Source organism: Spea bombifrons, chromosome 4, assembly GCF_027358695.1.
Source record: "Spea bombifrons isolate aSpeBom1 chromosome 4, aSpeBom1.2.pri, whole genome shotgun sequence".
Taxonomy (NCBI): Eukaryota; Metazoa; Chordata; class Amphibia; order Anura; family Pelobatidae; genus Spea; species Spea bombifrons.
Genome location: NC_071090.1, coordinates 83,361,866 through 83,383,771, shown reverse-complemented (window position 1 = coordinate 83,383,771; position 21,906 = coordinate 83,361,866). Strand labels below are relative to the sequence as shown.

Sequence of the window (21,906 nt, the reverse complement as noted above, 5' to 3'; positions counted from 1 at the left end):
ATACATATTACATACAGGATATTATTTCTGACAATGAGAGTTGAGCACATTCAGGATGTAGTACACCTTATTACTATTCATATATATCTTTATATACATATATAAGTGCCATGGGAAAAGTCATTCTCCTTGAGTATAGAATACTGTAATGGTTTTCTCACTTTGCTCCAATAAACTTTTTCCGAAGAACCGAAGGCTGCCATTGTTGGTGGTCATGTGATTGGATAACTCTTTATGAGTCTTGATTCTTTATGACAATGCTAATGAAGTCCATTCTTTCATAACCTCTCACTAGTCTGGTTGGGTAATTAAGACATAGATATTCTACTTACCAGAGGTAAGCAGTCAGGGTGTTTGTTGAGTAGACTGTGGTCCCGCATGATTTTTATCGCATGTGAGATTAGTTATGACAGTGGAGGTCTGTAGGTGCCATGACTCCTCTCTCACTCTTCTGTCAGCCTCCGGGAGTTGAGCCCCAGCGTAGGACATCATATCCCAGCACTTATCCCAGATGGCACCAAATGTCAGGGTGGATGCATGTCCGTGCCAATGAAAGTAATGGCCTTGAGCATGCTGAGCTTATGTGGGAGGTTGGAGGAAGGTCTTTGATACTACGCTGCCACCTATATAGCAATGGAGCCTAAGAAAACGTCATTAGCCTCAAACTTACAAAAGTTTGTAAATTATCGGTCAAATATAGTTGATAATGTGAATATTCACAGTCCATAGAGATGCCAGTGTCTACATACATTGTGAATGAATTATTCATCTGATAGAAACATATTTTATAGTAGATAAGAAGAACCATTTGGCCCACCTAGTCTTCCCACAAATCCTTGATCTCCCATGTATAAATTATCTCTAGTAATTTAAGCTGTGATGGTATCAAGTACAAAGCTTAATTTGGAAGACATTTTATTGACTTTCAGGGCTCACAGGAGTATGAAAACAGTAATTGAAAAAGGAGAACAAAAACTAGGCAGTGGTATGCGTAGACCAAAGAGTTGAGAAATACACTAGGGAATCAAGGATGCATATTCAATCCCTTCTAATATTCTTGTTGGACTTCTAAATTAATGACGAGTACTGGCAAGGATAAAGGTACATTAATACCGGGTATGCACACACATAGCCTTTTATAGCTGTAAGTCAACTATAGGCGGACACTGACGATTGCATTTATTAGTGGAACAGCAGCTTTAAAGGAACACCCCACCCATTGTACGCACTTGGAAGCATAGAATACTCTCCATTAACCCAACTGCCCCCTGCAAATGCATGGAGGTATTCAGCAGAATCTTTTTACCGAACGCATTTGTCTCTTTCCCCAACTCCTAGGCCTCCATTTTACCTCCTCCGGCACCAGCTCATGAGAGACTTCCAATAGGCCAAATGAGACCTTCCCCATGCATGCGTGGAAAGACAAAGAAGCAGTCACAAACCCAGAGTCTCATAGGCATGCATAGCAGGAGAAGGCAGACTGGGAGGAAAATGAAACCCTGGTCTCATTTTACCTCCTCTAAATAAAGGAACATGTATGCTGATTTACATACAGAAACCTGGAGGTGGAAAACAGGCTCCAACATGATCTCCGTACGAAAGGGACATTAATATTCCTTTATGTTGTTCATTGGTTCAGCAAGGCTTCATAAAGGGTAATTACTTTAGTAGAGGAAATAGATGAGGTAATGCTGGTCGTGCCTCAGATATTAGGTTCCCTTGGTAAAAAAAAATAAAAACTATAACAAAAATTGGAAATTCTAATAAATACCGTAATTGGATTTTCTATTACTAAAATCTAAAGACAACCGCCAGCCGTTAATAGTGCTGTATTTATGAGTGATGTTGACCTAGGCCGAAACTAAAACAGCATCCCCTTTTGGTGTTGTAGACTGTCACAGACTAAGCGTCTGTGTATAAGAATGACTGTACGAGTAGTTCTTTATCAGCTGTCTAGATGATTAGAGTGTCATCTATACATGACTTCACTTGATATGCTTTTAATCTGTCTTTGTCGGGATGTTGGTATAGAGATTCAGCAGCCATAGTTGCTAGAACGGTATCTTCACGGGCAGGGCTGACAGCGGCTAGTTTATTTAAGATGGCAGTTGTGCCCCTGATACAGCCTGGTTTTTGTTTTTTTCATAAGAGATTTCAGGATGTTTTCATAGCAGTTGATACTTAAATTGGTGCACAGTAATAAGAATTGTATAATTGGTATAGATAGATAGGTGTTGACAAACAGCTTTGGTACATTTTCCAAAGGGAAAATTAGCCATTTTTAAAGATGGTCTCCTGGCAACCAATGGATTGGTTGCCAAGGTGATAAGACCACTTATTAGCCGTTATACCAGAATCACTATTTCTACACAAGCATATTGCCTTTTCTCAAACTTGAACAGTCAAACGGATTTATTACAAATACAGTAATCACCGAGCAAAACAAAGCAAAATGCCTTAAATCTTTCAACATTATAGCTTTAGTATATGTGATCATAAAAACACTCAAAACTTTGTGACATCATACAAAACTAGCACGGCTCATTATTAATAAATCAACATATGACGTTAAAGCACCAGTGGGGGTTTTAAAGTCAAACAGGAATGTTAAATTCAGTGCCTTTTGACAGATAAACAAAATATTACAAGTGCCATGCATCTGTGTCTCTGTTTATTGAAAATGCAGTACGAGTTCCCGATCAACTAAAAGCAGATAACTTCTTAAGTGTAATGTTCCTTTTTTCCCATTGGAAGGCCATGTGGTGGTTATTGTCTGTCCAGTTCTGGCTTTTTTTTTTCTTTTTTATTCACATCTCAAATTCTCACAATTTTGATCAGGTCTTCATTCTTCAATGAGAAAATTGCTTCTTATAAATGTCAGCTGAAAATAAAATCCATTTTTAACTCAATTAATTGGATTTTAAATGTTAAACTACCAGTATTTCAAAAAGGTATGACATATGTAGGATAGTTATTTAAAGCACCCCCACCTTATTTACACACATACCTACATCTGATGCCTACAATGAAAAAATCCAGAGGCTAAACCCAAATCCAATTCATGAAATCAAACGTTTTATATAAATCAAACACTTCCTGATTTAAGGGACAAAAGGCACCCGCTGTCCCCGTACCCATTGTTACGCTTTACACCTAACTCAGCAAGACGTACGAGCTGATGAAAGTATGGTAGTACCTGTAACATTCAGGCAATATCAGACCTAGCTTGTCTCGATATATTTAACTATATAAAGTGCAGTTCAATGCATTAGATAGCCAAGTGGCCCCCTTTAAATTTCCATCTGGTCCACTGGAGCTCCCCTTTGAGATTCTTGAAATGCAGAGCATGGATTTTGAGTCTGAGCCTAGTGTTAGAGTACTTACAGTGCCACTTCAGAGATGCCAGGTGTATAACCACCTTTTGATTTCATTTGGTCCTGGAAAGATCCACCCTTAATGGGATATAAAGATATAGTGAGAATTAAAAGATTTATATTCAGAAGCTTTCATTTCCCTTACACCAAGCACCACTACAAAGAGTTAATTCATCATCAAGTGTGGACTATGGGTCGGGTTGGACATTTCTACAGCTAAACAGATATATTCTACTATCCAACGGTAATAATGAATGGTTTCATCTGGCTAGTGTAGAAACAGACGTGTTATGGCTAGTTTAAGTTTCTCCTCCATGTGAGAGGCTTAGTCCTGTAACAGTAAAAAAACAAAAAACAAACAAAAAAGCTGACTTAAGTTTACGGCACTGTCCATATATCTTTACAGCACTTCATTTTACCTTTCTCGTGTGTTCTCTAAAATCTGTATCTAGAGATACACCTTACCCGAGTTAAAAGTTGCCGCTTTGGAGCACTACAGATACTCACCTCTATGGCCTGCCTGAAACCAGCTCTCAAACTAACCGGCTGAACATATCTCCTGACGTGTGATATGCTTACCGGCAATCGCATCTCCTTCTTGGCATATATATTTATAAGAAGGATGTCATCAAAACTTAAGAGTGCATTTGACAGCTAGGGTGTCCCTTTAAGTCAATGGTGCCGCGTAGAACATCTGCATATTATAACAATACACCGCCGCAGTAGGCATTGCTGCAGTGTAGTGACCCGCTGAGGTGCCCACATTTCCTCGCTCCTGTTCAGGGGGTCATTTCCACTTACACAAACTCACCCAGATCCTACAACATGTACCTTCCCCTTCAACTCAATACTACCCCATGCCACAAAATGTTCCTCTTCAGGCTGTGCCGCCTCATTAATCCACGACTGCCTTCCTTTACATAGCTTCCTCTTATTGCCAAGAATAACCCCCACCCTCAGCTTATAGCCATTTCCCCTTAAAACTCCTCAGTTCTCTCCCTTTATTTCATTGTGCACTCTGTAGCCGAAAAACGCTCATTTTTCAGACCAAGAAAACCCAGTAAATTTGTTATTTTAATACCAGACCCTCTTTCTCTCATCTCACCTTTCAGTGACAGTCCTGCCAGAATTGAGCATGCATGCAGGTTTAGAGCAAACCTTCAGCGCCGCGAGACTTCCATATAGTGCCAATTGCGAATGGGTGCTATCTAGAGCATAGGCTGCCAAAATCCCGAGTTAAGCCAAATATCATACATGAATTGGAACGTATTTTGTAGACTTTAATTGGTTAAATAATTACTCAGCCATGCAGGATTGCCATACAGACAATATGTCCAGAACAGAAATACCACACTCTGGAACGTATTTCAAGAGGTGTACTAGTTGCCACCAGGGATATAAGTACACAGAAGTCACTATATATGTGCCATTTTGTTTACCTCTTTGCATATGTTTCTTCTCTGTACATATAGATTCGTTAACTTACCAGTGCAAAGCCTGCATTTGCATCTCCGGATCCTACGTGAGCTGTGTGTACAAAATTCATGGGTTCTCCAATCATACTCCTGTCAATGCGCCGTCTTCTCTGCTAAAACAGACAAGAAATACAAACTGAGCTAAAGCTATGTTGGTTTAATTAAAACAGAGTATCCTCAAATATATATGTTTTTTTTGTATATATGATACTACTATGTTTTTAGCTGGTAAATCCGTTATGGTTTTAGTTTGATTATTATTATTTGTTTTTTTAAACATATATGTGCATTACACCCCATGACACTGCCTGGCAGAATACACACATTAGCCACCAAACAAGTGACACTTCTAAAAATCATCAGCTTGTTTATCGGTGAGAAAGACATCTGTTAACACCTTTCCCACAACGGTGTTACAATGGGTGCCGGACCATCTTTTCCAATGTAGTGACTGGTGTTAAACCAGTCCTTGATCTTGTCTTAGATTCAGGATAGCTTTAAGTCTATCCCATGCAGGTTTAAGTTCCCTTAGCGTATTAGTCTCTACCACTTCTGCTGGAAGGCTGTTCCGCTTATCTACCACCCTCTCACTCAAGTAAAATCTCCTTACATTACATATAAACCACTGACCCTCTAGTTGTTCCAGCATTACAAAAAAGGGGGAGAAGGTCAGAAATATCCGACAGATTACTGAAACACACTACTAAAAAGGGGCTCCTCACAGCAACCCCCATTCTTACTCTTTAGTCGGCATGAGTGGAAATGTTATAGTCACTACTGTTAGAATATTGCATACTATGAAAACGTTAACCCCTTACAACCATCGGCCGTCTTTTTTCGCTCAAACAGCATTGCTATAATGCCTCAACGTTGAGGCTTTCAGGAACACCGAAATCCTGATCCCTGCCCGGAGATTTACCATATACAATATGGCTTAGGAATCAAACGTTGATTGACCAGACGCTTTTCCAGAAAAGTAAAAGGATTTTTCAAGAAAAAGTGCTTTTTTAATTCAAAAAAATAGTTTTGTTTGTTTGTTTGTGTTTTTTATAGTAAATAAGATGTGATCAAAATATCATAATTTGTATACAAAAAGTGATTGCGGTTGAAAGTTTGTGAAGTAGTCTAATCACCATGGAAACCAATGGAATGGCTTCAATTACCAGCCTATATCCACACCACTTCAAAATGATGGATGCTTGCAACTCAATATGCGGACCTCTGCCCGAGAAGCATATATGAAATATTTCAGATATTGTGCAACAATTTAGCCATCTTTTTGTTTACCCAGTAAGTTCATTTTGTTGCTTACCAAGAACAGTTAAACGCAATTATAAAAAGGGCCACTATGGAGGGTTGTGGGGGGGTTTTGCAGCTGAGCATAATGCGCACATTGCATTGTAACTCTGAAGAGCGTCACAAATTCATAAGCTTCTGTTCTGGGTATTAATGCAACATTCATAAAACAAATAAATATGCATTTGTATAGATTTGTCAGCAGGACAAAAATAAATAAAACAGCAAGTCATAAAAGTCTTTATGTACAAAAAAATAAAAAAAAAAATAACTGGTAATTTTTGCTGATTAAACTTTTGAAACTCTTGAAAGAGTCTTAAAAAGAAAAAACAAAAAAGGGAGACTAAAAACAAAACACGTACACATAAGAATGAAATACACCTGACCCCACTTTAGTGTTAACGGTTAAAAAAGGGGAATAAATACATATAAACAAAACTCACCGGTTGCGGCTGTTCACCAATACAGCAGCTAAAGCAGAAGAGAAATTCAGTCATTGCCTTATCTTAAGGGGCAATGGCAGACGCTTCCTTTAAAAGAGAAGTGTTTTTCTTCCTGTTAAATTCTATTGATGTCGCCACCGCACCGGACGAAGCACCGGAACAAGAAATCAGCGAAGATGCTCGTTACCCTTGAAGGCTGTGCAGAGCGCAGGGAGCACACGTTTAATCTTTAAAAAACGCTCTATCACAAAAAATGAATAAATAAAATGAAAGGCAATTCTGTAAACCCTGTTCGTTTTCACATTACATGTACTCCATCCCATAATAAAATCGCAACGCAGCATGTTTATCTCATAGATCATGCCATATCAGGGAAACATGTAAACTCAATATGAATTCCAAACATACAATGTTACGGTAAGTTTCAATGCAAAACCAAACAAAAAAAAAAAAAAAAAAAAAGAAACAAAAGTCAGAAGCTGGGACAAGGCTGGCTAACACAGCATACAGATAAGTCAATAAATAAGAAGTCCTCCTGGAGCTCACCCTGCACTTTAACAAGCCATTTCGTGGTAAGGAACATTACTCAACACATTTTTGCCTCCTTTGTTCTTCTTAGACCACAAAGTTAATGGTCCCATTGTATATACATACAGAGGTTTTCTAATAAATAGTTTAATTTAATCTGCAAACACAGCTGCACTTATTTATTGGGAATACAGAACTGCAAAATGTAAGATTTGGGATAACAGATTCACTTACAAGTTTCACTAAGTACATAAAGACACAAGCAAGAATTCAATTAAAGAAAACCTTGTGTAATAAATCATTACTGCCCTGCATGATGCATTCGATGGTTAAGACAGGGTGGCCTGAATGCATAAACAGAAGGAACTTGTGATGACAGGGACAAAGGAGTGTTAAGGTGATACAGAGGTGTTTGTTGGTGCTATGGTAGTTATTCTCATTACAGGAAAGCCTTACAACTGGGGGCATATGTTCCCAGGGCCATTTTTAAAAAGCTGCCCTGGGTAGAGGTTTATTGCTGGGGCCCCACAGTAGCTGTCACTTGGACCTCATCAGCTGTTATGGAGAGGTGGAGATCCATGCAGCCATCAGCACAGATCCTTCCAACAATGCTTCCTCCGTCAAGGTCTGCATACCATCTGCTGTCGCAGAGCTTCAGGATATGACCTCATATCCCAGAGCACGACATCAGGTAGCACGCAGACCACAAACGAGGAAGTGTTGCTGGCGGCTGAGCAGACTCCTACTTCCCTGACACTCACTACCAAGAACAAAGATTTCTCTCTTGAACAGATACGATTCAAATTCAGGGGGCTCTAGGGAACCATCATGTTTGAAGCCAATTGGTCATTAAGGGACAAGCAAGGCTCACACTCCCCCTTGCGGTCTCGCAAAGGGAGAGAAGTGGAGCAACGGGATATGTCGTCACAGCGAGGCACTGCAGGGCCAAGGCCCGGGGCCCATCTTGACTCTGCTATTAGATAATACAATACTCATCTGAGAACCAGGAATTAAGGACCCTGCAACTTCTAAAAACTAGAGAACATGTGATGGTACCAGGCTTACCCGACCCTTTTGGGACCGTCGGTTCCACAACCGTCTCTGTTGCTGCTCCTCTTCCTTAGCTGGCTAGAGCCCTGTTTCTCTGGAGGTCCTGAAGTAACACCAATGATGGCTATTTTGAAACCCGCCCAGAACTAGCCAAGACTTAAAGGGAGACTCCACTAGGAATCTCCAATAGTTTTGGGTGTGTTTTGTTAGGTTACACCATATAAATGCCTGCATCTTTCCTCAAGAAAAAATACAGGCACTCATTCAGTGCAGAAGAGCATAAAGACAAGATAAGCATTCAAAACTGACTTCCACAAAAACAGACCAATAAAGTTAGACATATGGTTTATATTCACCAATAGGGTGAAGGAGGGCAGAACAACCAATCAATAGGCATACATAACCAATGAGATGGGACATTTTACATGCACCGATTCTTACCAGATACAGGGAACCAATGCAGGCAGCTGGGCTTAATTTTTATTCAAGAAGATTCCCTGCATATCACAGGCCAGGTTCTACCCGGATATCATGGTGTATAAGAAAAAGTGATTAATGTTGGGATTCCCTGCACTACAAGTGGACCAACCTTCGCTCAACACCCAATCATTACAAGTGAAGATGTTCCCAACCTTGGAAACAGATAATATAAATTCTGCTTTCTGCTCTGGCATCAGATTCACCGTAATTCAGCAAGAAATTGTTTTCCACACTCCTCAACATGGATCAGACATGCATGCACATGGGAACTGTTAAGAAACTGTTCTTTTTGCATGGATTTCCATCTACTGCATTGCATACGTTCAGCAATGTCGTTTGCCTCCTCAATGCCTGCTTCCACTGAACTGAACGGGTGCTCCACTCCCACATGCGTGCACCAATATAAATGAAGTAAATGGATTCCTTGCACGTTTAATTTATTTATATATATTATATTTATATATATTAAACTTGACTGCGGGTATGCTCACATATTTAAAAGTTCAAAGTCACCATTCAACATAACATGCTAATTATAAATGACTGTTTGAGCCCAGTCTTTTAAATAAGTAACAGAGTTAAATTACTTTTTTATGAGAACATTTAAAGGTTAGAACACTCGATATTTTTCTCCGAAGGACGACAAAGGGCAGGGGATACACAGTTTTGACAAGAAAAGCAACTGAAAGTCCAACAACAATCTCCACAGAAGTCAGCTATCAGAAGGATGTATAGAAAGAAATTCCAGCATATGACCAAACAAACAAACAGGTGATTAATAAACTCAGCTCTCGACGCAGAATTCATAACAAAATACACTCTGTAGTTTTAGTGGGAACCAACTTCTCTGTGTATTTACAAATACAATGATAATTGCACTTTGAGACGATAGCAGGGTGTCCCATTTTCATGTGGCCCTCTTTGCAAACTCACGAAGGTATTCTGCTGTACCCCTTCATACGCATACGCCTCATTCCCTCGCCTCCTGCTCCTAGGCTTGCAAGCAGGCCCAGACTGGTCATCTGGCACACCAGGCAAACTCCCAGTGGGCCGCTGGCCAACACCCCACCGATTATGCCTGGCCGCACTCTATGTGAGCATAAAAACGTAGTATGCATCCTCACGTACCCAGCCATTGGCCTCAAAGTGCCAGGGCAGCCTGCTCTTTCCCAGTCCGGCCCTGCTTGCAGAATATGCGTTTGGGCAAACATGTCTTGCTGCCTACATCCACATGATGTACTCACTGATGGTCAGCGCTGATGCTCTCCTCAGAGCTCCAGGGGTGTACCTATAGCACATGCCCGGAAGGTACCGATTTTAATGGGAGCATTTATTTGGCCTGATGAAAGATGTGTATTAAAGTATTGTACTAAGAATTCTTATTGGTGAGGCCGCATGGGACACTACCTTAAAGTGAATATGAAGGCTGCAGTATACTTTTAATCTAATATGCTTGGAAGTCTTGTTCAGTAGAAAGTACCCCAAAGCTTGCAAACAGCAACTTAGTATCAGGAGCGCGGTGTTGTTCTATGAAGGTCATAGCATATTGTGAGTGTCTACAAATAGTAGGGCCCTGTTTACCTAATGTATCAGTTTGTCAGTTCTAGTTTTGCCATATCCTTTGAATGTAAGAAGTGCAACTGAATTTGTTGGCACTGTACAAATAACGAAAAAACAACAATTATAATAAATAACAATGCCAACATATTACCCATAATGCTAGTAGGAGCAGATGCAATGCATCCTGTCCTTCCCAATTATACACTACAATATGTACCCCAATAGTCCAGTCAGCAGAATAATAACATATTACTCTTTAACTAGTACCAAGCTGCAGCCCTATAATATATATTATATATATTACACACACACCCCTATCAAAACAGATTAAATGGCAGGAACAATTCCCAATACAAATCCATATGAATGTAGGAGCTCTTATACTGCATGTAGGGTCATACCTTTCATATGGTTAAGGTTTATATACCACGTGAAGGATCTTTTATAGCACGCTGCCTGCCAGCGAAGGTAAACTAAGGACACGCTGTGCTCCGTACACATCTTCACACACTACTCCTTACTCCATCATAAAGCTGCATCTCAGCTCCCCGTCACACAGGACAATTGAAAAGTTTCATGAAATATTTGAATCAGCTTCTCTTTTCGCTTTAATGATACTTCGTGCCCAGTGTAGAGAAGGCCATTCCGCTGTGTGCCACACGACAGGTCCCACATACACACACTCCTGCCCCCCCAGTAGCACTCCGCACTTACCCCTCTGCTCCACCGCGCTCATCACACACACTGCAGCACCACTATACCGGCGCCTCTGCAGTAATCACCGCAAACCACACCCCGGGGCGGGGCTAACATATCCGGCCCTGCCAACCGATTGCTAGCAGGTGTATGGAGCGTTCGGGAGACTGATGATCTAAGGATAGCAAGCCGAGGGCTCCGAGGGAATCCGCCTGGGGAATGCCTCTCATCTCCGCTGGTTATTTCAAATGTAGCTTTTTACACCAGGATTGGCTCAAGGGAACGCTAATTCTTCCGTTTTCCAGAGACACAAAATAAGTAAGTGAACTCCTCCCAGCTTCCATATGTTTCTGTGTGAAACAGTCTGCAGAGTTCCGGGCAAGACAGGAGATGACCAGGGAACCCTGGCACTTTAAGGCCAGCAGCCCCAAATTGATCTGCACGCAGTTGTCGGCTGAGTTTTTACCATCCTGCTGTATCCAGCCAGCAGCTGCATACCAATACATACATACATACCAATACATACATTCATACATAAATACATACCAATTGGTATTAGCCGCTGGACTACCGGTATTTGCCCTGTGTGCCATATGGCCAGGCTGGGCCTGGCAGAGCTGCTTGGCGCCTTACCTTTCACTTCTCTAGAGCAATTAAGTACCACTGAGTTCTCTCCTGAACCTGGCTGTTTGGATGGGAATGCTCAAGGGCTGGGCTGCAAATCTCCAGTCCTTGAGGGCCGCAAGAACCATGACTTTTTGGATGTTTCACCACAAGCACAGGCATCTCAGTTCCTTAATAAATGACTTGTTTATTCGTGTGAGAATACACAGAATTCCGGGCCTGTTGGCAGCTCTCGGTGAATGGAATTGTGCAGATCTGCACTAGGATGAGTTCACAGGCCGTTTTTTTTTTCACCAGAACGCATTCATTTTTTTATGTTGTAAAGTAAATGTGGGATTTATAACCAAATAAATGATTCCCTTCTGTGATTTTATACATCCCGCGCACTGCTGGCCAGCGACATTGTCGGTATCCAGCCACCAGACCCCTTGAAAATGTGAAAGGAACAAATAAGATACAAAATAAATATGAATGTGTATTTTTAGCTTTCCAGGTATGGCTTTCATCTCCCAGCAGAGTTATTTAAAGTTTTCACCCATGGGAAAAAATAGAATTTTCGTAAATCCTGATATACTGTGTTCTATACAGTAACGTAGGGTAGCAGTTGTGTTCCAACGAACGTCCTTAATCTACAGACCAAGAGGCTGCCATTCACATGATATTTTGGGTGACTTTCTCTGCTCAAACACCACATTAGTGCTTGCTCAATAACATCTTTTCCTCCGTAAACTTTCAAAGGAGGACAAAGTTTGGAACAAGAAGTGATGATCTAAAGTTAGAGCCTCTGAGTCTTCGATATAACGTAAGGAAGTTTTACTTTACCGAGAGGGTGGCAGATAAATGGAAGTGCCTCCCGTCAGAAGTGGTAGAGGCTAATACAGTGAAGGAATTTAAATATTCATGGTTAGGCATACATTTATCCAGAATCCTGAAGCACGGAGTCTTTACATCAGGGAAAATGGGCAGACAGTTCTTATCTGTCATTAAATGCTATGTTTCTATGCCCCCCATTAGAGTTTCAGTGCGTGATTAGGACTAGGCCATTCTATTCAGGGCAGAGCTGCAAACGTTCAGCCTCGGGGCCAAGTCCCACAGAGCAGTCGTAAATAGGAAAACACATTTGAGGGCCAGCAAGTACATTATGCGCTTTCCAGGGCTGTCCGACACCAATCCTCCTGAAAGAACTTTTTAGAAACCCCCTAAAGTAAGGATCTAATCAGAATGTACGTTCTCCCTACTGATTATACCAGAACCCCTAATGATTTAGATAGAATAAGTACAACACACAAAGACAGTAGCATGGATCAGGCTTTTTACGTGCATGCCATAACAGATCAGCAGACAGAATGCCGGTACTTTAGCCCTATAGGCAGGAAGAACTAAAATTAAAACTGAAGTCACTTTTGGTAAAACTCATAGATATTGACTGTTTACGGTATATTTAGGTGCTAAAATGTTTCATAAAGGGACTCTTATATCAGGTCTTTTCAGAGTACAGCCATATTTACTGCATGTGGGACTGATGATGAGCACCTTCTGGGCTTACCCCAATATGGCCAAAGAAATGGGGTTCCCATATAGTATATTTAGTAGCGGTGTTGTTACAGTCTCTGTGTCTCTCTCAATAAGTAAGCATACATGAATATCTCTTATATGTAATCATTTTAAACAGGTATTTTATAAGATATTTCTGTGAGTAGTTCACACAGACACTGACTACAAACACCTAGATGGACTAAACAAAGGAAAGAAAAATATTTCATAGGATAGGAAATCCTTGGACAAAAGGCCCAAAGCTAGAGGGTCATAGGTGTAACTTTAGACTGTATTATGGCGGTGATACACGGAAATACAACTGTGGAGCTTGAGTCTTCTAGCAGTAACATTGGAGGTTGATATAGTTGCAATTATTTATTAAAGCATGTGTTTAGGGACAGTTACAGTTTTGACAACTTAACATCATTATGCATTACGAAGGGATTTGAAACTTCAACTCTCCTGCAAACACCCACTGTATTGAATAAGAGTCAGTGATGGGATTTAAGCATTAATGTGTTAGGTGAACAACCGTCCAGAGCATAAGATAAGGCTGAAGATAACTTGTATCCTCCTACCCGATCAGTAGATCTGGTATCAAATTCTATGTTGGTTTGTGAAACGAATTCTTAAAAGTAGCATTAGGTATAAACAAGTTTATATGGATAAAAGAAGCAGACATTGCTGCATTGTAGGCGCCGGCACCTGCTAACTATGCCCGTGTGTTCCTGATGACTGCCATTCCTTTACATACTGCTTAAGAGCGCTTCCACAATCAACCGCTAGGGGTCGCTATGCCGTGGATTTACTGTCATGCCAGCTGTTGATGAGGGTCGGAGAAGGTGGGCGTTCGGTGTTATTAATGTAACAGATAACAGCTGCTGCTAGAGTCGACATTGAAAACCTGGCACCACATATGTATGTAACATTCATACACTGCATCCAACGTTTTTGGGTGACTGGTATGGATTCTACATATTGCTGGGCAGCGTATGTCAGAGTGATCAGTGGCGTGTAGAATCTATAGGCACCAGCTTTGAAGTCACCAAGGTGACATCTCTACAATACACCGGATAGCAGGCTGCGCATGATGAGCGTTGCAGTCCACAGCAGCTGGAGTGCCATATTTCTAATTTCTGACGCGGGGAAAAGTTCCCTGTTCTTAGGATCTCGAACGTCCTTCTGAACCGACCTTCCATGTAATTTCTTCACGTTAACATAATTATTTTCTTAAAATGTCGATAACATACATGTAACAGCTACAGCCGTGAGAACATATGCATGTCATCCTATAGCAGCTTTATAAAAAGTAGGTCAATATATGAAATAAACCATAATTCAACGTCAATGCCGTAAGATTTACGTAAAATTCAGGTAATTCCAAAATTGTTTTGCCAATCGCAAACCCCTACTGGAATTGCTATTGAATTGATACTTATCCTGATTTTTGCCTCAATTTTATCGCAGGCTTTCCGACCCATATCACAAATGTTTTGCTAATGGTACTATGCTGCAGAATAACTGTCAATAAAGCCGGAATAAATTATGTGCGCGATATCTGCACACACCCGCCATTGAAAGCTGTCATTTCTCTCACGAATCCAACTTTCCCTCCTCCTGCGGGAGAAGTCACGTTGCCAAGTCGGGGAAAGCCCGCCTGACGTCACTTTTTTTCATCTCATCTCCCATTGGTGAGATGGCCGCTCCACTCCCAACCGACCAATGGCGGGAGTCCTTTCAGGGGACAAGCCCCTGGATGCTGGCTGGATCTGTCCTTTCCGCTATTCACCGTTCACTCAGTCAGGCCGAGCTCGGAGCTGCTCTTACCGCCATGGAAGCCCATTCAAGTAGTTGACATTCAATTCGTCTCCTTCTGCTCTTCGCGTTCTTCTAGGGTTTATTTTTCTCCCATCTTTCTTTTTGTTACTTTTCTTTATTTCTTCCCCATTTTTTTTTGTTATTGGAGAGTGACAGGACCACGCCATGCAGCTCATAGTGGGAATCGGAGGGTAAGTGCGCATGCGCAATGTTCCAGCTGCAACCTGCTCTATGTCTGTCATCATGTAGTGGCTGCCGCATACGTTTACCCATAAATACCAGGGCGCTGTGCCAGGCAATAGTATCACACACCGTCACCATGCAGTAAATAGAAATAATGCACATAGCTCTAACAGTACATGTATTCATGGCAACACTAGAATAGGCAATGACAAACCGATACATTGGAGGGTCCTGCTCGCAAGCTTATATATATATATATATATATATATATATATATATATATATAGTACCGTTATATTCCACAGCGCCGTACAAAGGAAATGTCAAATTACCCTATTTTTTAGGTGCTCTCAGATTTGAATGTGTCATTTATTAAAACAGTAATGCTGTTTATATTAGTATGAGTATTAGCGATTTAGACTTTTGTAGAAGAGTATTCATGTGTTTAATAATATTCTGTATTTAGATCAATAATTGATTAATTTTATAGATTTTTTTTTAGTAATTTAGACAGCAGATAATATCTATGATATTAAACAGCGTTTTTACATGAAGCTAAAAATAGGCACAAATAGCGCGCTCTGGTTAGATTGTAAAATCACTGGGTGTGTTCCTTTCTTTTATCTTACGTGTACAATACAGTCTGCATATGGAACGATAATACTGCAGTAATATAACATTTTCTTGGACCAAACAAATAGTTTTCTTACCATTAACAGTTTTTAATGGTGTTTAATGGACAGTTTAATATTATTGCTTACTTTATATTTTTTTAATGAGAACTGTGGTTAACTTAGTTTAACTTAACTTTATCCCCGTTTAATAAACAGCGCTAAAAGTGTTTTCCCGTTGTCAGCCTTACTTGTAAATGGCACTAGGTTGGCAAATTTAAGCAATTTTTTCTGTTCACGTTCTAAAGATGATAGTCCTATACTAACGGGACGCTTTCTTTGTGCCCAACGCACCGGAGGTATGTGATACGGTAGAGGACACATCATTCCCTCATTAATTACTCTCGTCCAGCAGTTGAAACATTCAACGGGTTGTTCAGCGGCGATCCATGAACAGTGCAAAAAATCTTACATTCCCAGCTAATAGTTATTTGCCTGTTTATCATTTTATCGAAGGGTTTATCATTTCCAACAGAACAGGATTGTTGGTAGAGACCCTTCTGAGAAGTCCTGGAAATTGTCATTGCGCACAGTTTGTTCCTGCTAGCGGTTTTTGCTCTAATGCCACTATGTCCGTTCATCTGTGTATTCTGCCTCTTTATTTAGTGAGCATCATGCAGTGTTTTTTATGCATTTTGTTATATTTCATTATTTTGTGCTTTCCCATGGGTCTTATTTTTAGAGTCACTAATGGTGGAAAGACGACACTAACCAACAGATTGATTTCCTCCTTACCGAACTGCTGCGTTGTACACCAAGATGATTTTTTCAAGGTAAGCTGTTCTCCACTCAGTTAATTCCATATCGACAGCTCAAGTAAGGGTTCCTAGGTTATAGTAAGAAACCATTGAGCGTTTTAATTTCTTTCCGACCTGTACTCTGAGGGCAGTATGCAATAGGTGACTGCCTAATAAGTACAGTACTATGTGTGGCCCAGCCGTATATAATATATACAGAGTTCCCAGAGAGTTACTGGGAACTTATTAGTGTGTCCCAAGATGGTATGGCTCTCTAAAGCCTTACAGAGTTCTGAACACACCTTTACACTAAAACACCTGATTCTGTTCTCATTAAATGATTGAAGAATATTAAAAAATTTAAATAGAAAATGCAGATTGTACAAAACAGTATCTAACATTTAATTAATAATTATGGTAATATAATTTCATTAATTCAGAACATATTTATTTGTGACTTAAATAACAGCTCAAAGGTAGTGGCCAGTGGTTGCTGGATCATTTAAAGCAAAACTGCTGCAATCAATGATATACAAATGTTTGTATTTGTATAAATCAGACATTGGAATGATACGGAGGTTTTGTTGTATGTACGCTCGCACACACTGAACAAAAAGCCTTGTTTATTCTCTGCAGGGTTATGTGTACTGAGCCGGAGGCTAAATGTTATTCATGATGTTTAAGGGTTATACCAAAATGCCGTTGTGCATTAAAACACATGGCCTTGGTTGCGGTGCAATACTTGTTATATGGACATTGCTCTTGTAATTATTTATTTTTTGGTTGCTGTTACAGCCCCAGGATGAGATCGAAGTTGAAGATGGATTTAAACAGTATGATGGTAAGAGGTTCATCTTTATTAGCGTCAAGCAATGGTGAAGGGATACGTACTTTACGTCACTAAAGAGGAAGCTTTCCTATGAGCGTCATAACATGGTTGTTGTCACATCAATTTGTTTTCAGTGATCACTGCACTGGATATGGAAGCTATGCTGGATACCATAGAGGCCTGGAGAAAAAACCCAGTCAAGTTCGAACGCTCTCATGGAATTAACAACACATTGGACGCCGAAGCAGATATGAAAAAAGATGGAGACGACACCGTCCATATTCTCATTGTGGAAGGCTTCCTTCTCTACACTTACAAGTATGTTGTCTTAAAAGGTTTTATTTCCTTGTGTGTGCTGCGGTTCTTCAAACAGTTTCTTTGTGTAGTTAAGAAGATTTTAGTGTATACAGATTTAACTAAGCAGAATTGTTAGAAGTTGAGCAGATGGAGGGTGGTTTATTTGGGGTGTGTTCTTTAAGCAAACAAGAAAGACAAGCATCTCATTATATTCCCCCATATTTTATTGTACTTTTTTATTGTTATTATTGTTTCCATCGGGTCTAATTAGGTATTTTTTTTAATTATTTTTTGCAGACCGTTAATTAATACGTTCACACATCGCTACTTTATTTCGATACCCTATGACGAATGCAAGAGGAGGAGGAGGTATGTATATGTACTCAGGTTATACTGTTTCTCCATATCTTGTTCTGCAGCGGCTGGAGAAATTACTGATACATCACACATTATTCTTTGTTTGATTCCATGAGAATATTTGATACGTTTGATAATTGCCTTTCTGTCTGCTTAGCTTATTTTTACTTCTCATTTTGTGTCTTTGCTGATTCAAATCATATACACAGAAGTCATGTAGTCTACAGAGTGCTCATACTGTATCTATGTACTGTATCTATATAAAAACCTTCCTGTCGGGACATTTTTGTCACTCACAACAGGGATGAGTAACGCCATTACATGTCAAATAACGCCTGGGAATTTACTGGTTTGCAGAAATGATATATTAGAAACCTTACAATATAGTCGGATAGTAACTTAATGGCTTTTATTAGCAGACCCCTAACAAATAAGGTCTAAACCTCCAGTAGAATTACGAAAAGTGTTTATAAAACACCCCTTGAACATCTATTGATTTACTATGACGTTATTTTCAGGTGGCAGGTTCATGTTAATAGTGACACGAATGATATGTTCTGGGCTCTGTAGAAGATATGCACTAAGGTTGAATTTGTAATGATCTAACTGTCAAGGATTGAGTATTAATAGTACTGAGTGACCATATGTGCAATGTATTAAATATCCCTGATGCCTTTTCCTTTAATTTATAATAGCGCGAGTGTCTGCCAACCGCAGGCAAATCTGCCCTTCTGTTTATTGGGGTTGGGAGAGCCAATTCATGTTGTTTTTTGGTATCTTGTGCAGCTGTTACTTTTTCTAGTTTAAAAACAGAGGCGTTGGTAATAGATTGCGAGATGCCATCCCTGTGTAATTCTTCATTGGCGAGTGTCGGGTCATGTGATGAGATGTGCGCAGTCGGTGCCTTGACTGAGTTGTGCATCAACAATTGAAATAGAACGTGCCAATATGTACTTTAATAACACCTGATGAATTCTAGAAGCAAAGTCCTTGAGCTTCCCCAAAAGGAAGGTTATCTCTATGTACAGTGTACACATTAATGTAATATTATTGGACATAGTAAGGCTGTGGTACAAATGCTAGTTTCCAGTATTTAAATATTACATAGATTAGTGCTTTGATATTTAATAAACCTAATAGAAGAATAGTTGAAGTTCTCTGTTACTAATGAAAAAGTACTTATACTCCAGCAGTATTCAAGCTGTTTGCCAGTCATGGGTCAGCCTCTTAAGAAAGAGCACACTATCCTGTCCAATCCTTACAAGCTTTGCCTGTATGAACTAATACATTTTATACAAATGAAAATATAATAGTCAGATAAACATGACTCCACTCTTGTTTTGGGGTTCATGAGATTGGATTGTTTAATCTGCAAGTAAATACTACCACAGTGATCTCCAGTAACCTTGGCGAGTTTTTATGTGCAGTAAGTTCTAGAAATACTTTTATCTTTTAATACATAATGAAAAAACCTTATCACATTTACTTAAGATCTTGGGATATCGCTTTCTAAGATTTTTTTTTGCATTTAGTTAAATCCTTTTCATTGTTGCATAAGTCACTGAGCAATCATGCTTGGCCATAGTGCACATTGAACAGAAGGACGGTGTTAATAATAAGTGGGAGCGCCGTATCAGAACCCTGATCTGTAGACAGTGTGTTCCAGACACATCTTTGACTCCCTCTTCTTATCATACAAAGTGCATGGTTGCAGAATTCTGTGTACCAAACACATGGGTTTGATCGCTAAAGAGGGAGTTAACAGCAGAGCTGCAGTTTTTTATCTCACTGACTTCACTTTCACATTATAAAATGCCTCTTAGTGAGTAGATCACCAGTTAGTCCACTGCTTACTGAATCATGGAGGCACCGAGTGATATCTCTAGTATTACCATGAGCAGATGATTGCATTGGCCTTCTTCAATTCAGTTTGGTGCCTGAAATTGCAGCAGAAGCTAATTTAAACCGGTTTTGCATGCTAAAAGTTTAATGTTATACCAAAATATGCATTGCTAGGTAAAGAAGGCATATGGGAATGCATAAAATCAAACCAGACGCAACAAAAAATAACTAAAAACAAAGAAATTACTGTTTCTAACCACACAAGGCAGATGCACCCTCTCCAAACGCCCTATGGAATTTTGTGCTTTGTAAAGTAAACACAATGTATTATATTTATCAGCTTTTTATAGCTTCTCCTAAAATGCCTTGTCTGTTTTATAGCTTGATGTGTATAGTCGCAGCATTTTGAGTACACTGAGGTTTTGGGCTTATTGTTGTTGTGACTAATTATTAAAATAATAGCACTGAATATTCCACGGTTTTGTTTTTCTCTGCAGCTCAAGAAACTATACTGTTCCAGATCCACCGGGACTCTTTGACGGCCATGTGTGGCCAATGTACGTTAAGCACAAGGACATCATGGAAGATATGAATGTTATAGTGGGTAAGGCTATGTTTTATAGGTAGATATGTTAATAAATGTTTTTCTTTCTGTGCACAGCATACTAGCTACGTTTTTTTTGTTTTGTTTTTCTTTGCTAGAACTGCTGGATGGAACAAAGACAAGGGAAGAGCTGTTTAACAAAGTATACGGAGATATCCTGAACTTGATAAACTGCAAGGTAGAAACTTTAATTAATTAGAAGTTAATGATTGTTCTGTTTGTAGCAACCAAACATGCTGAAACATCACAGATAGAGAGTGGAACTGCCACTGCTTGTTTTCAGTTTTGTCATCGGCTAACAAATCTGGGCATGAAAATGTTAAATACATAGCTATAGTGCCCTGATATTGAGGGCCACCAAGAAAGAACATGGCATCATGGTCTAGTCTTATACTTGCTCTCTGTCTTTAGCCCAGGGCTAGCGGAATTTAGTGTTTAAACTACATCCCCCATGATCCTCAGCTAACCTCTTTATTATCTGAAAATCCTATTTTTAGTTCATGGACAGTTGGAGGTCCCCATATAGCCTGGGCCATCCTCTGTCCTTTGTTTTGTCAACCATTTCACTGAAAACAAATGTTTTAACCTTACAAACAATATTTGAAACCCACTGTCAGTGCTTCGGGTTGCATCTCCTCATGTAGGTTTTTGAAAAGTTATTTACAGGTTACCTAACTTAAATAAATATTTGCTTTATGTTCTAATACTTTTTTTATTTTTCACATTTACAGGAATAAATGGATACTATGCAACCTTAACTACTGAAGATGCCTTTTGAATTTTAACTTATATATTTGTACTGCACTTAATTCATCTGCATTCAGCGTTTTTAACTAGGAATAATCTTGATAAACTGCTGTATTTTAAGCACTCCATTTGAATAATAAATTATTCCTATCAAAACACACGGCCAGATGTCGTTCTTTATGTGTATGTTACAGAAGCGAGCAGTCTGGATGTTTAGCAAGTCTTGTAACCTAGTGTTGTCTGTCAGAACAATGGTGTGATGTGAAATTCACAGCCATAACTTGTTCAGGACACAGCATAACAATTGCAAAGCTTATTCCTGTTTGGAAATGAATGGTAAGTCACAATGTATAACATAAAGCAGAATTTATAATTTAAATGTAGTAAAAACACTTGCATTGCTTTCTTTACTGCATATAGGCAGCCATTGAGGTTGAAGTGATTGAGTGCAACAGTTCCGAGAGTGATGTACTGAAAAAAGGGTTTCTTTTTTTAATTGAATTTATCTTAGAAGCACTTTAAATACCGTACATAGAGCTCAAATGAAAGGGGAGGCAGGAGACTGCCTACATGTTTATGTTTAAGAAGATTTTTTTTACATTTACTTTTTACTTGAAAGATGTTCCAAAACATTTTATTAAAATGTTTATGAATACAAATTGGAGCTTCAAAGATAAGAAAGGGAAACAAATAAACCTCCATAACAAACTAACATGCCAAGAAAGAGAGGGGAACAGGGTTATAATAAAGAAATATAAA

General features: G+C 39.5%; 2 protein-coding genes across 3 annotated transcripts; one reads left to right on the top strand and one right to left on the bottom strand.

The window, feature by feature from the left end:
* Positions 1 to 2,398: 2,398 nt before the first annotated feature.
* On the bottom strand, positions 2,399 to 6,812 carry LOC128492567 (CDC42 small effector protein 2-B). Of its 2 annotated transcripts, none has more exons than XM_053465161.1 (4): positions 6,589 to 6,812; positions 4,861 to 4,959; positions 3,385 to 3,452; positions 2,399 to 2,881 (listed from the first exon to the last, which is right to left on the bottom strand). In XM_053465161.1, the coding sequence occupies exons 1-4, from the start codon at positions 6,640 to 6,642 to the stop codon at positions 2,878 to 2,880; spliced, it is 225 nt and encodes a 74-aa protein (XP_053321136.1). In that variant the 5' UTR covers positions 6,643 to 6,812; the 3' UTR covers positions 2,399 to 2,877. The 2 variants fall into 2 exon arrangements, with proteins under 2 accessions (XP_053321136.1, XP_053321135.1); XM_053465160.1 differs by having other exon boundaries at positions 4,861 to 4,962; positions 6,589 to 6,810.
* Positions 6,813 to 14,841: 8,029 nt separating this feature from the next.
* Positions 14,842 to 21,303, top strand: LOC128492563 (nicotinamide riboside kinase 2-like). Its single transcript, XM_053465153.1, has 8 exons — positions 14,842 to 15,071; positions 16,417 to 16,507; positions 17,267 to 17,312; positions 17,435 to 17,618; positions 17,895 to 17,966; positions 20,294 to 20,400; positions 20,499 to 20,578; positions 21,132 to 21,303. The coding sequence occupies exons 1-8, from the start codon at positions 15,046 to 15,048 to the stop codon at positions 21,135 to 21,137; spliced, it is 612 nt and encodes a 203-aa protein (XP_053321128.1). The 5' UTR covers positions 14,842 to 15,045; the 3' UTR covers positions 21,138 to 21,303.
* Positions 21,304 to 21,906: the final 603 nt, after the last annotated feature.